The 12,368-nt window shown below is 37.2% G+C and overlaps 2 protein-coding genes across 2 annotated transcripts in view; both read left to right on the forward strand.

Annotated features, from left to right (window-relative positions):
- Window positions 1-12,368, forward strand: part of LOC134825959 (acyl-CoA-binding protein-like) — an 89,707-nt gene that overhangs the window by 20,424 nt on the left and 56,915 nt on the right. The window lies entirely within an intron of this gene.
- On the forward strand, window positions 2,636-4,253 carry LOC134820766 (uncharacterized). Its single transcript, XM_063831357.1, has 2 exons — window positions 2,636-2,929; window positions 3,185-4,253. The coding sequence occupies exons 1-2, from the start codon at window positions 2,762-2,764 to the stop codon at window positions 4,163-4,165; spliced, it is 1,149 nt and encodes a 382-aa protein (XP_063687427.1). The 5' UTR covers window positions 2,636-2,761; the 3' UTR covers window positions 4,166-4,253.

Below are 12,368 nucleotides of genomic sequence, written 5' to 3' on the forward strand. Positions count from 1 at the left end.
ATTACTCTAAGGCAAATAGAGTAATTATATTCATATTTTGTCAGCAATAAGATCACATTATTTTCTATTTAGTGTGAAAATATGAGCTAGAACGGACATAATCTCGCTGAGTTATAGCTGTTTGAAATTTATGATGAACGCGCGGGTGCCAATTGATAACAACTAAATGCTTTTGCGCGTAGTGCGCGTCGAAAATTTGGCAAAAACGCTTGCGGAGTGACAATATTCAAACTTCGATAAAGTATATGAAGTGGGTACTTCTCGGAAAGGAAAAATTTAGGCAAACACGATGTGACTATTTTTGGGTTGATTTAATACAACTGCAAAGAATTATTCAAACTTCAAGCAAAAAAGTCAAAATTTTTACCACTTTTTTGGATTTTTACCTCAGAACAAATAGAGGGATTTGTTTTATTTTTATACAATCTTGTGCGGCTGTCTTTTAGCTATCTTTATGCAAGTTTTGCCGACATGCCAACAAAATTAACTTGCTCAAAATATCAAAAAACATGGTTTTTTGGCCTATTTTTGGCCCAAAAATCGGTTTTTTGCGATTTTACCCCAGAACAATCAGTCCAATCATCTTGAAACCACTTTCAATCGATTCTACGGTCAAAAATACGTCTAGTAAGGTGTATCTGGGGTCCCTAACGTATCGAGCAGACAATGCCCGTAAGAGCCTCTACTATTGAGTAACCTTCCCTTGATCCAATTTTAACAAAAATTGGTTAGCTTACTCATAGACTTACCAAGCTAAGAAACTGTCCGAAAAATTTAAGCATATTCAACCATCAGACATTATGTTACAGCTAAAAGCAGCGTATTTTTTTTCATTTTCATCACTATTTCAAAATTCACCAAATTTTTCGGACAGTTGTGAAAGCCCTATTGGAATATCTTCACAAATCTTTAGAATGATCTCATTCAATAAACCGAAGATATGACAGAATACTACGACAAAAATTAATGAATTTCCTCAAATGTCAAATTACGCGACTATTACATTTAATTTTGCTCCAAAAGCCGCGCACCATTAAATTTAGCACCTAGGTGAATCTCACTAATCATTCCAAAGAGGTAATACAAATTTGGTACTGTGAAAATTCTCACAGTTTCTAGAAAACAATGGTACAAAAATGTTAAAATCCAAGCAAATTTATTTTTATTGTGCACACCCTAATTTTTTTATACGGCCGGAAGTCCTCCTTTGCCATTTTTGTTTTTTAAATTGACTAATTTTGGGCCATAACAAGAAAACAACAAACAACACGTGACAGGCTTGTAAAACGTTAATTCGATTATATAGGGCTCGGGTTAGGGTTAGGGTTGTGGTTAAAATAATTATGGATAGCTTCGGGGTTATGGTTAGGGTTAGGGTTGGGATTAGGGTTTATGTAAAACCGTTTTGTACGGCTGCAAAACCAAAAAAACCAAAGTCACGTGAAATTTTTGGGCGAGCGATTTAGTAAGAGCCCATTATTACCTTGGGACCCCAGGCTAGGCTTTTATGTTCATAAACATAGCCTGGCGCAATTGAACCCTCTAAAACGCGCATATAGGCGCGCTTATGCGATTGTACAATCAAACAATCAGATTTTACAATCTAACTCAGCGCGCAGCTCTTCTAGCGCATATGTCACTTCTTTTTTATTGGTAGTTGGCGTGCACGTGATCTTTTGCGCGGCTGTAATTGGTTCTGAACGATCACGTAAATGCTAGTCAATTAAGATTCGTCTGATAACAGCGGTGTACATCCATTTGCATTTTTTGGGCTCATACCCAAGGAAGGTTGTACAACAGGCCTAACTAATATCAGTTCAGATGATGAAGCAAGATTCCCCTAGAGTGTGGCAGTATGAGCCTTTTTTGTTTTCAATAATGATAATACACTTTACAAATGCAGTGCAAAATAGTACTGGCAAAATTGCTTGCTTTGCGAAAGAAACACAAAACTATCAGAATTTCACCGTCAGATTCTCTTAAACCATCTAATTTGTTTAATTGTACCTCTACCATGTGAGAGGGGGGGGGGCTGATGTGAGAGGGGGGGGGGGCTGAGGCATTCCAACATTCAAAGTTACACCACTGAACCTACTGCTGGTTTTTTTGGTAAACTGAAATTTGCAACACTTGGTCCATGATATGTATTATATCAAAAACTTCAACTCGTTCCGAATGCTGCTGCTAAAGCTATAGTAGGACTATGTAAATATGATCATCTAGGAGACACTCTGAAAGACACTCTGAAAGGCATATTAGTTACATAATTCAATACAAGTTATTGCTTCTTGTCTTAAAATGTCTTAATGGTATGGGACCAGATTATTTAAGTAATATGTTTGAGTATGCTGGTTGTAATCGTCCGTCTTGTCTATTTGACTGAACCTAGAGTAGATACACAGTATGGAGAAATATCAATTTAGAAAGTTGGCCTATATTATGGAATGAGCTGCCTCTTGAAATTAAGAATTGCATGTCATTGGACTCTTTTAAAGTGTATCTGAGAACGTTTCTTTTTAAACATGGTTATGATATTAATAAATCTAAACTTTTTTCAATGTTTCTACTGTTAAGCGCATACCCTTTATAATCTTGTAATTAAAATTGTTAAATTATTCAAACAATATACACATAATTTAATACTTTCAACACTACTATATAACAATTAATTTGAGGACCCCTAAACTGCCAATTACTCAAATTTTGTCACTACCCCCCGTGACTACAGTTAAGACCTGCTCCCCAACAGGATCTTCTTGTGATGCCCCCAAAGATAGATCATATGGAAATTAAAGTGGCCGGGTCGGTGTCTTCGAATTATGTACCATTACAGGATAATGACAATGTATTAAAAGATCCTCGACAGCTTGAGGAAAATGGCACTTGTTCAAACTGTGCAGTTGAAAAAGCCCAAGTTAAAGATGAAACGGTATGTTGTATCAATTGTAAAAAGTTGTTTCATGCCCTCTGTGTGGCTCCTGTTTCAAATGACTCAAACAGTGCTAGGCCCAAGTCTAAGTCAATGCCCAATAATCCCTGTACCAAGTCTTTCTACACAGCTTTTGTACAAAACAGTTCGAACAAAAGTAAAGAACAACATATGGGAAACTTTCTCTTTATGTGTGATCCTTGCTTTACACATCATCAAGTGAAGCAGACTAGCACAACTAATGATCATGTTCAGGTACTTGACAACAGAGTAACACACTTAGCTAGTGATGTCACAGAGATTAAGAAATTATTGGAGAATGTAATTGCTGGGAAATCTATTAATCATTCCCCTGTTGATAATCTCATCTCGACAGCCAAAGCACAGTGTACCTTGAAACCAGCTACTGATCAGGGTGAGAACGTGTGGCTCGATGAAATAAGAACAAAATCCTTGCTGGTTGTTACAAAAGGTGCTAATGTTCCATGTAAAGATCTAGAAAAGACAGTGGTTGATAATGGAATCCAGGTTCATAAGCAATATGTTGATAGTAATGGTGATCAAGTACTCATATTACCAACCCAAGCTTCACGAGATAATCTGAAGACAGAGCTGATATCATCAGGTATAGCTGCTAATCAACTGAAAGAACCAAAGCAAAGATATCCCACTATCTCAGTTGTTGGTCTACCTAAGGATTTTAGTAGAGATCACAAAGAAGAGATAAGGAACACCATCCTGAAGCAAAATCCTTACATTTCTCACTGCCTCAAAGCAGACCCTTCACTGTTTGATGTTCTGTCTGTGAAACCTCTCCGTGCAAACCAAAATATCAAACAAGCCATCATAAGGTTGAGTGATAATATTAGAATTGCTATACGAGATAATAATAACAGGTTGTTCTTCGGTTTACTGTCTTGCCAAGTGTATGACCAACTTTACATAAAGAGATGTAATAAGTGTCAAGGCTTTGGTCACTATTCTAAGACTTGTAAAAACGAAGTGTATTGTGGTTTCTGCGCCGCCCCTGGACATGAAACTCAACAATGTGATAATAAGGACAACAATTCAGAGGAGAAAAATGATCTAATGCCCACATACTGTTGTATCAACTGCAAAAAGTCTGGCTCACCTGATGATTTATGTAAACATGCTGCATTTTCTACTGAGTGTCCTTCTTACCGGGTTCAGCAAGAGAAACTTAAAGCCTCCCTATCTTATTATTCAAAAAACTAGTTTCCTCCAAACCAAAGAAATTGCATCAACTTCGATATATGATCTGGAATGCTAGAAGTCTTAATAATAAGTGTGACGACATTATGTGCTTACTTCAAGATCATGATGTAGACGTTGCTATTGTAACTGAAACATGGTTATCTGACCAAGCCAATACTACAACAGCAGTTATAAAATCATATGGCTACAGTATTGTTCATGATTTCAGAGCAAACAACAGAGGTGGTGGCACTGCTCTGATTTACAACATGGCATTACATTTCTCTGTTGTTAATTTGAAAGTTCCGAACCTGACAACCTTTGAATTCATCGCTGGATCTATAAAGTGCACTCCTGACATGAAGATCCTTGTCCTATGCATCTATCGAACTGGCCCTGTCTCAAAGAAGTTCTTTGAGGAACTTGATGACTTATTGGGTTCTGCAAGTCTGAAAAGTGACTATATAATAATTGGAGGAGATTTCAATATTCACACAGAGTCAATTACTGTAAACTCAACTGAACTGCTGCAGACCACCTCATCTTATGGTTTCAAGCAACTTATTGAAAATCCGACCCACATGAGTGGAGGAACTATTGACCTGCTCTTTGACCAGAGTAACTTGATTGAAACGTCTACAATTGAAATCCTGAAAAACTGTACCCTGAGTGATCACTTCCCCATCATATTTGCCACCAAGAAGTTTCAAACTAACCTCAAAGCTCCTAAAACAATCAATACTAGACAGCTTAAAACCGTGGATTGTGATCAGTTGGCGATTGATTTACTGATGTGTTCCTCTGACTATGAATTGGCAGACTGCTTTGTTGAATCTTGTGAACAATTTTTCCAATGCATTGGTAGTGTCCTCGATGAACATGCACCTTTGGTCCAAAAGACTATAAGCTTTGTTCCCCATGCTCCCTGGTTTGATTCTGAGTACAAAGATCAAAAGAAACTTAGAAGGAAAGCCGAGAGAACTAAGCATAAAAGTGAGGAGAACAGGATACTCTTTGAAGAGATCCGAGATGAAACAACAAACATGGCTAATCTTAAAAAACAACAGTATTATAAAGGTTTACTTGACAAAAATCAACATGATGTTAAATCTATATATAGCATTGTCAATCGTGAGCTTGACAGACATCAGAATACTCCTCTCCCAGAATCAGAAGATGTTTCAAAACTTTGCAGTGATTTTAATCACTATTTCAATGAAAAGATCAAGAACATTAGGAAAGATTTCCCCAGCATAGAAGATTTTGATGTTGATAAACACATTATGAATCAACAGAACAATTCCAACTGTGAAGGTCGGTTATATGAATTTGAACCATGCACAGAGGATGAGCTGTCTGAAATAATCAAAGAAAGTGGAATCAAGTGTGCACCATCTGATTTTCTTCCAACAACTGTCCTCAAAGACAATATCACAAGTTTCATTCCTGTCTTGTGCAAACTGGTGAACCAGTCTCTAGCTAAGGGCACATTCGACGGTTTGAAGACTGCTGACATTATTCCTACCATCAAGGACCACAAACTTGATCCAAATGACTTCAAGAGCTATCGACCTATATCTAACCTCTCTTTTCTGGGTAAACTCATCGAGAGAGTTGTGCTGAAAAGGTTAAATGAACATCTGGCTAAAAATGATCTCAATGTTCCACAGCAATCTGCCTATAAGAAGTTCCATTCTACTGAGACCATCTTGTTAAAAGTAACAAATGACCTACTGCTGGCATGTGATAGCAAATCCTCCACTGTTCTCATGATGCTCGATTTATCTGCAGCCTTTGACACAGTGGAACACAGAAAATTACTCAAAATTCTTTCTGAAGAGATCCATATCGGAGGTACTGCTCTTAAATGGTTCAAGAGTTTCCTGGTAGGCCGCACTCAAAGAACCAGAATAGGCTCTTCTACTAGTGATACGATCATTCTAGAATTTGGTGTACCTCAAGGTTCTGTGTTAGGACCGGTGCTATTCAACATATACATCAGATCTCTGTATAGGACCATCGAGAAATCTGGATTCAATGTGCAAGGATATGCAGATGACCACCAGGTATATAAAACTTTCAAACCTTGTGATCAGGTAAATGTTCTGGGCATCCAAATTGTGAATTGCGCTAGGACCATACAGCGCTGGATGGTTGAATATTGCCTTCAACTTAATCCTGGAAAAACACAAATACTTATCATCGCCTCACCTCAAGTTCTAAACCAGGTCAGTATAGGGGGAGTTAAGCTATCAAATGGTACCTGTATCAGATTTGTCAGCACAACAAAGAACCTTGGTGTTCAAATTGACCATCATCTTACTTTTGAGCCTCAAATCATGTCCCTCAAAAAGCATTGTTTCAGACTCCTTAGGAATGTAATAAGGAGAAAATATCTCTTTAGTAAAGCTCAGCTCAAGCTTATAATTAACAGCATCATTGTCTGCAAATTGGACTACTGCAATGCTCTTTATTATGGAATTAGTGACAACCTCATCCACCAACTCCAACTCGTTTGAAGAATGCAGCTGCTAAAGCTATAGTAGGACTATATAAATATGATCATCTAGGAGACACTCTGAAAGACCTTCATTGGCTGCCTAGTGCCTATTAGTTACAGAATTCAATATAAGTTATTGCTTCTTGTCTATAAATGTCTTAATGGTATGGGACCAGATTATTTAAGTGATATGTTTAAATATGCCAATTATAATCATCTTATCTATTTGACTGAACCAAGAGTATATTCACAGTATGGAGAAAGATCGTTTCAGAAGGTTGGCCCTAAATTATGGAATGAGCTGCCTCTTGAAATTAAGAATTGCATGTCACTGGAATCTTTTAAAGTGTATCTGAAAACGCTTCTTTTTAAACGTGCTTTTGATATTAATTAATTTACTACTTTTTCAACGTTTCTACTGTTAAGTGCATACCCTTAACCTTGTAATTTAGTGTATCAAGTCTTTACAATTTTCTATGGTTTGGAACCTAAATGTGGATTGCTTTTCAGGTTTTCTTGTATCCTGACTTGTTTTCGTGGCACACCTGTGCATTTTAAGTTGTTGTGCCACTATAATCTATAAGTTTAAATTATTATTATTATTATTATAATTGTCACAATGACCCTATATAAAAACAACCCTTCAAAAAATCAATATAATATTCCCTATCTCAAATATTGGGAGAAAAATTTGAATATCAACCTTTGCCTTGTGGCTCCAAATTCAAATCTAAACTGTTTAAATCAACAAAGTTCTTTCTCGCACCTCTGTCCCCCTGTAGAGAAATCACTGTTGTTTCTAGGAATTCGAAACGAATGCGCTTTCTTATGTATCCAACAGCATCTGAATACCTTTGCCCTGTGTGGTATTCCATCTTGCTAGCAAGCTTCTTTACTAGTCTTTCAGCTTCACCACCCATTCCACCAGATGTTGAGAAAACTAACGGCGTGAAGCTTCCTTTCTGGGGAGAAATTATTGGTCCCGGTAAATTGATAATCTCAGTCCCGGTCCCGGTCAAGTCACATTTTGTATCCCGGTCCCGGTCAGGCCTGAAATCATGTTTGTTATCATTGCCAATCTATTATTGTTCTATACTTCTCTGTATATAACTTTAAATAACATTACTAACGTAATCTCAAAGTGGGCATCTATGTAATCTTAATTGTTACCTTCATGCCCACAGTTCACTGTTAAATCATATCTTATTTTATCACTCATTAATTTATTACTCATTATGTTTTACATACTATATCCTTATGTCCCTAGAAGGGTGTTCTGCTAACAGTTTTCGACTGACTTGAATGTCCTGCACAGCAGATTGAAGCTTCTTAAATTATTTTTTATTCTTATTGTATTGCTGTGTAAATTTGATTCTAATTCTAATTCTAATGTCCCGGTCACCTCCTGGGCATCCTCACCTAAATTAGAATTCTAGCGGGTTCCGCTCAGAAGAATTGTGTAACCTTAAATTATTTCAGAATTATAACTATTGTGAATTCAATAAAATAATTATCACTTTTGTATCCTTGTATCCTTATATCCTAGTGGCACAACAACTTAAAATGCACAGGTGTGCCACCAAAACAAGTCAGGATACAAGAAAACCTGAAAAGCAATCCACATTTAGGTTCCAAACCATGGGAAAGACTTTAAACACTAAATTACAAGATTAGATATGGAGGATTAGGTATTCCAGTTATGATGGACGTGGCAGATCGAGAGTATAAATTCTCCTGTAAGGCTACAAAACAGGGGGGGGGGGGGCCAACCATATTAAAGTATATTAAAGTATATCCCCGGGTCAAAATCGGAAAAAATCCTACATTTTAATATACTTTAATATACCTACAATTAAAAGATTTATATTCTTCGTTAAGATTTACATGATGAACTATATTTTTCACTCAGATTCGCAAGATAAGCCTGTTTTAGGACTAGTACATGAATTTCCATCCAGATTGGTCAAAAATTGGCTGAGCTATGAGCTTACAAAAATATGCCCATATTTGGGCATACGCTTTTGCCCAAATTCGCTTTTGCCCAAATTCGATGAAATTTCAATATTTTTTAATGAGACTAACTCTATGTGAAAGATATAACTCAGTGTTTGTTGAATATAGTGGATACTAAGTAAAAAGACCTCCATGAACAAAATTGGGAAAATTGCACATAATATCTCGGTTCGGAATACTAGCCAAAATGACTTCATTAAAATTGAAATAACTCCATCAGTTTTCAATATTTTTTCAAGAACTTTTTGGAATCGATTAAGAATTGCATTTCAAGCTTATTTTGGGCAACAATTTGGGGGGGGGGGGCCAACCATATTAATAAAGTATATTAAAGTATATCCCCGGGTCAAAATCGGAAAAAATCCTACATTTTAATATACTTTATTATACCTACAATTAGAAGATTTATATTCTTCGTTAAGATTTACATGATGAACTATATATTTCACTCAGATTCGCAATATAAGCCTGTTTTAGGACTAGTACATGAATTTCCATCCAGATTGGTCAAAAATTGGCTGAGCTATGAGCTTTAAAAACTATGCCCATATTTGGGCAAACGCTTTTGCCCAAATTCGCTTTTGTCCAAATTCGATAAAATTTCAATATTTTTTAATGAGACTAACTCTATGTGAAAGATATAACTCAGTGTTTGTTGAATATAGTGGATACTAAGTAAAAAGACCTCCATGGACAAAATTGGGAAAATTGCACATAATATCTCGGTTCGGAATAGTAGCCAAAATGACTTCACTAAAATTGAAATAACTCCATCAGTTTTCAATATTTTTTCAAGAACTTTTTGGAATCGATTAAGAATTGCATTTCAAGCTTATTTTTGGCAACAATTTTTGATGTAGGCCTCCAAGGCTAGATAGGGATATATTAAAGTATATTGTAGGTATATTAAAGTATATTAAAGTATATCCCCGGGTCAAAATCGGGAAAAATCCTACATTTTAATATACTTTAATATGGTTGGCCCCCCCCCCAAAACATCTAAAAGAAGCAATTCTCAAGCAGGTAGACAACTACACAGAAGACTGGAAACACAGCAAAGGAGTGAAAACCGAAATAACGACCGAACGGAATCTCTTGAACTATCTACAAAAACAAGCAGTAATACGCCAGGAGCTTGATTCAACACCACTGGCAAAGTTGATGTTCCAACTAGCTGCGGAGAAAGGGGCAAGTGCTTGGTTATTAACAGCACTACCTTTAAAAGAGTATGGATATCTGATGAATAAACAACAGTTCTCAGACGCAATAGCACTCAGATATAACCTAAACTTAAAGGATAGCCCTAAGACATGTATGTGTGGCCAGAAATACTCGGCAAACCATGAGCTCATCTGCAAACTCGGTGGGTATGTGTCACTGCGGCACAACTCGTTGAGAGACACCTTTGCAGAACTAATGAGAACTGTGAAATGCAAGGATGTGCAGACTGAGCCAGTTCTTCTTCAAGTTGATGGCCTAGAGTTACCAAAGGGAACAGTCCTAGGAGACCAAGTTAGGCTGGACATTTCTGCAAGATCGATTTGGAATGCTTCAGAGAGGGCATATTTTGATGTAAGGGTATTCCATGCCCCAGCCCCCTCCAATGCAAGCAAATCGATCCCAGCAATGTACCAGTCCCATGAAAATGAGAAGAAAAGGTGTTACAATGCAAGGGTTCTGATGGCAGAGGTCACTTCAGATTCTGACATGAGCTTATTTAGGATATCCAGATCTGGTGGTTCAGGGTAATGTTTGTGATTGTGGTGAGTGAGATCTGGCTCCTGGTCTGGTTTTTTATAAAGGGATGCAAAGAAGTCGTGGAAGCTAGCTAAATCAAATTTGTCAAGTAAGGGGCTAGTGTCATGTTCTTGTTTAAGCTGTTTAAATTTTTTCCAGTCGAGTATGTGACCTTCTTCTATAGCTTCATTTAACTTCTTAAGGAAAGCTACTTTTTTACTGTTTACAAAATTGCTATGCTTGTTGCGTTGCTTAAAGTATTCTCGTCTGAGGATACTGTTACAGTGCTTACTACCAAGTCGGTTTGCTAGCCTATTAAGGTTCCGCCGCGAGGAGTTGACTTGTGGGCAGTAACCGACCGGGACATGATTTTAGGCCTGACGGGACCGGGACCAAGAATCCTGAATTTACCGGGACCGGGATCATAAATCAGCATTTTACCGGGACCGGGATGAAAAATGTGACTTGACCGGGACCAGGATAGCTCAAAATTGCCAATCCCGGTACCAGGATTTCCGGTACCGGGAATCCCGGACGATTACTGGTTAATTCATGATCATAATTTATTACTCAAACTTGTTTAGCAATTTAAAACATTGTTTTATTTGGCTCAGAGGATGTTTAAAGATGAAATTCACAATGAATGAAAGTAAAAACTTAAAATCACAGTGAATGAAATTATGTAAAAGATCCCGGTCAAAATCCCGGAAAAATTTGAGTGATTGACCAGGACCGGGACCGGGACCAAGAATCCTAAATTAACCGGGACCGGGACCATAAATCAGCATTTGACCGGGACCGGGATAGCTCAAAATTGCCAATCTCAGTCGATTACTGCTTGTGGGTCGAACCATTTCTTACGGGCAGAATTTTTGGGAGGCTTTTTCACTTTTAAGGCTATATCAGCAGCACTGTGGAGACATTTTATGACTGCATCGTTCAGTTCGTGATTGCCCTCCAGGATACTGCTAAATTCATTTGTCACAACGCTTTCCAGATTGTTGAAAATTTCGGGCGAGGTAAGGGCTTTTTTAAATAGTGAATGGGAGGTGTTGCTGTCCCACCTATAGCCACAAGGAAAGTTAGAAAAATCTGGGAGCTGGAAGTTATCGACAAATGGTTCAAATGTAGTGAGTTTCAAGACTAATGAACAATGATCAGAGTATGATGTGAACTCTCTTACTTGGAGAGAGTTTACATGATCTCTTGCGCTGCCCATGAGGTGATTACAAAATAGTCAACCACACTGCTTTCATTGTATTTGTGACAGGTCATTTTTCCAGTGGTGTCCCCAAGGGTACGACTGTTAAGAATTTTGAGTTGGTTATTGATAACCATGTCAAGAAAGTGTTGGCAGTGGGGTTCAGATATTGTAAGGTCAGAATTGTTTCTTGGTTCTTCTAGAAATAATAATATAGAAATTTAAATTATTATTATCATTAATATTATTAAAATTCTGTGGTTAATCAGAAAAGAATACCATCGTTCAGTTTGGTTCCCAACATTCTTCGTTCCTTTTCACCCTAGATTCTAACTCTTTCCCTAACTCCAAATATAACTCAAATCCTTTCACTTACCATTTAAACTCTAAACCTAACTGAAGACGATTTAGTATTTACATTTTACACATGTACTTTGAAAGCTCCTTCTAGGACTTTCAAACTTTTCGTATCACTTATTATATATGTTTTTAATTATCCCCCCTCCAGGCTAAAGCTAACCTTATTGGGAATTAATGTTTTGTGCACCTCGTTCTGGGTCAGCACAACAGTTATCATTAAGTTCCCTTGTGAAAAATGGGACCTATATAACTGTGAGGCACAAATCATAACTGCTAGAGATACAATGATGAATATAACAAACAAAGCTAATATGCAATTTATCAACTCAAATGATTTTGAAGCTAGAACAATTTACTGAAGTAGGTGCAGTGTCAGACAAGAAACGTCTGCTTGTGAAATACAAGCATTAGTT

This window comes from Bolinopsis microptera, chromosome 1 (genome assembly GCF_026151205.1).
Source record: "Bolinopsis microptera isolate Bmic1 chromosome 1, MBARI_Bmic_1.0, whole genome shotgun sequence".
NCBI classification, from domain to species: domain Eukaryota; kingdom Metazoa; phylum Ctenophora; class Tentaculata; order Lobata; family Bolinopsidae; genus Bolinopsis; species Bolinopsis microptera.

What these genes read in the sequence shown, in the direction of transcription:
- LOC134820766 (XM_063831357.1), top strand. Translation starts at nt 2,762, where the DNA reads ATGCCCCCAAAGATAGATCATATGGAAATTAAAGTGGCCGGGTCGGTG. An exon ending in CCCAAGTTAAAGATGAAACG is followed by an intron (nt 2,930 to 3,184) that starts GTATGTTGTATC and finishes GATCATGTTCAG; the next exon opens with GTACTTGACAACAGAGTAAC.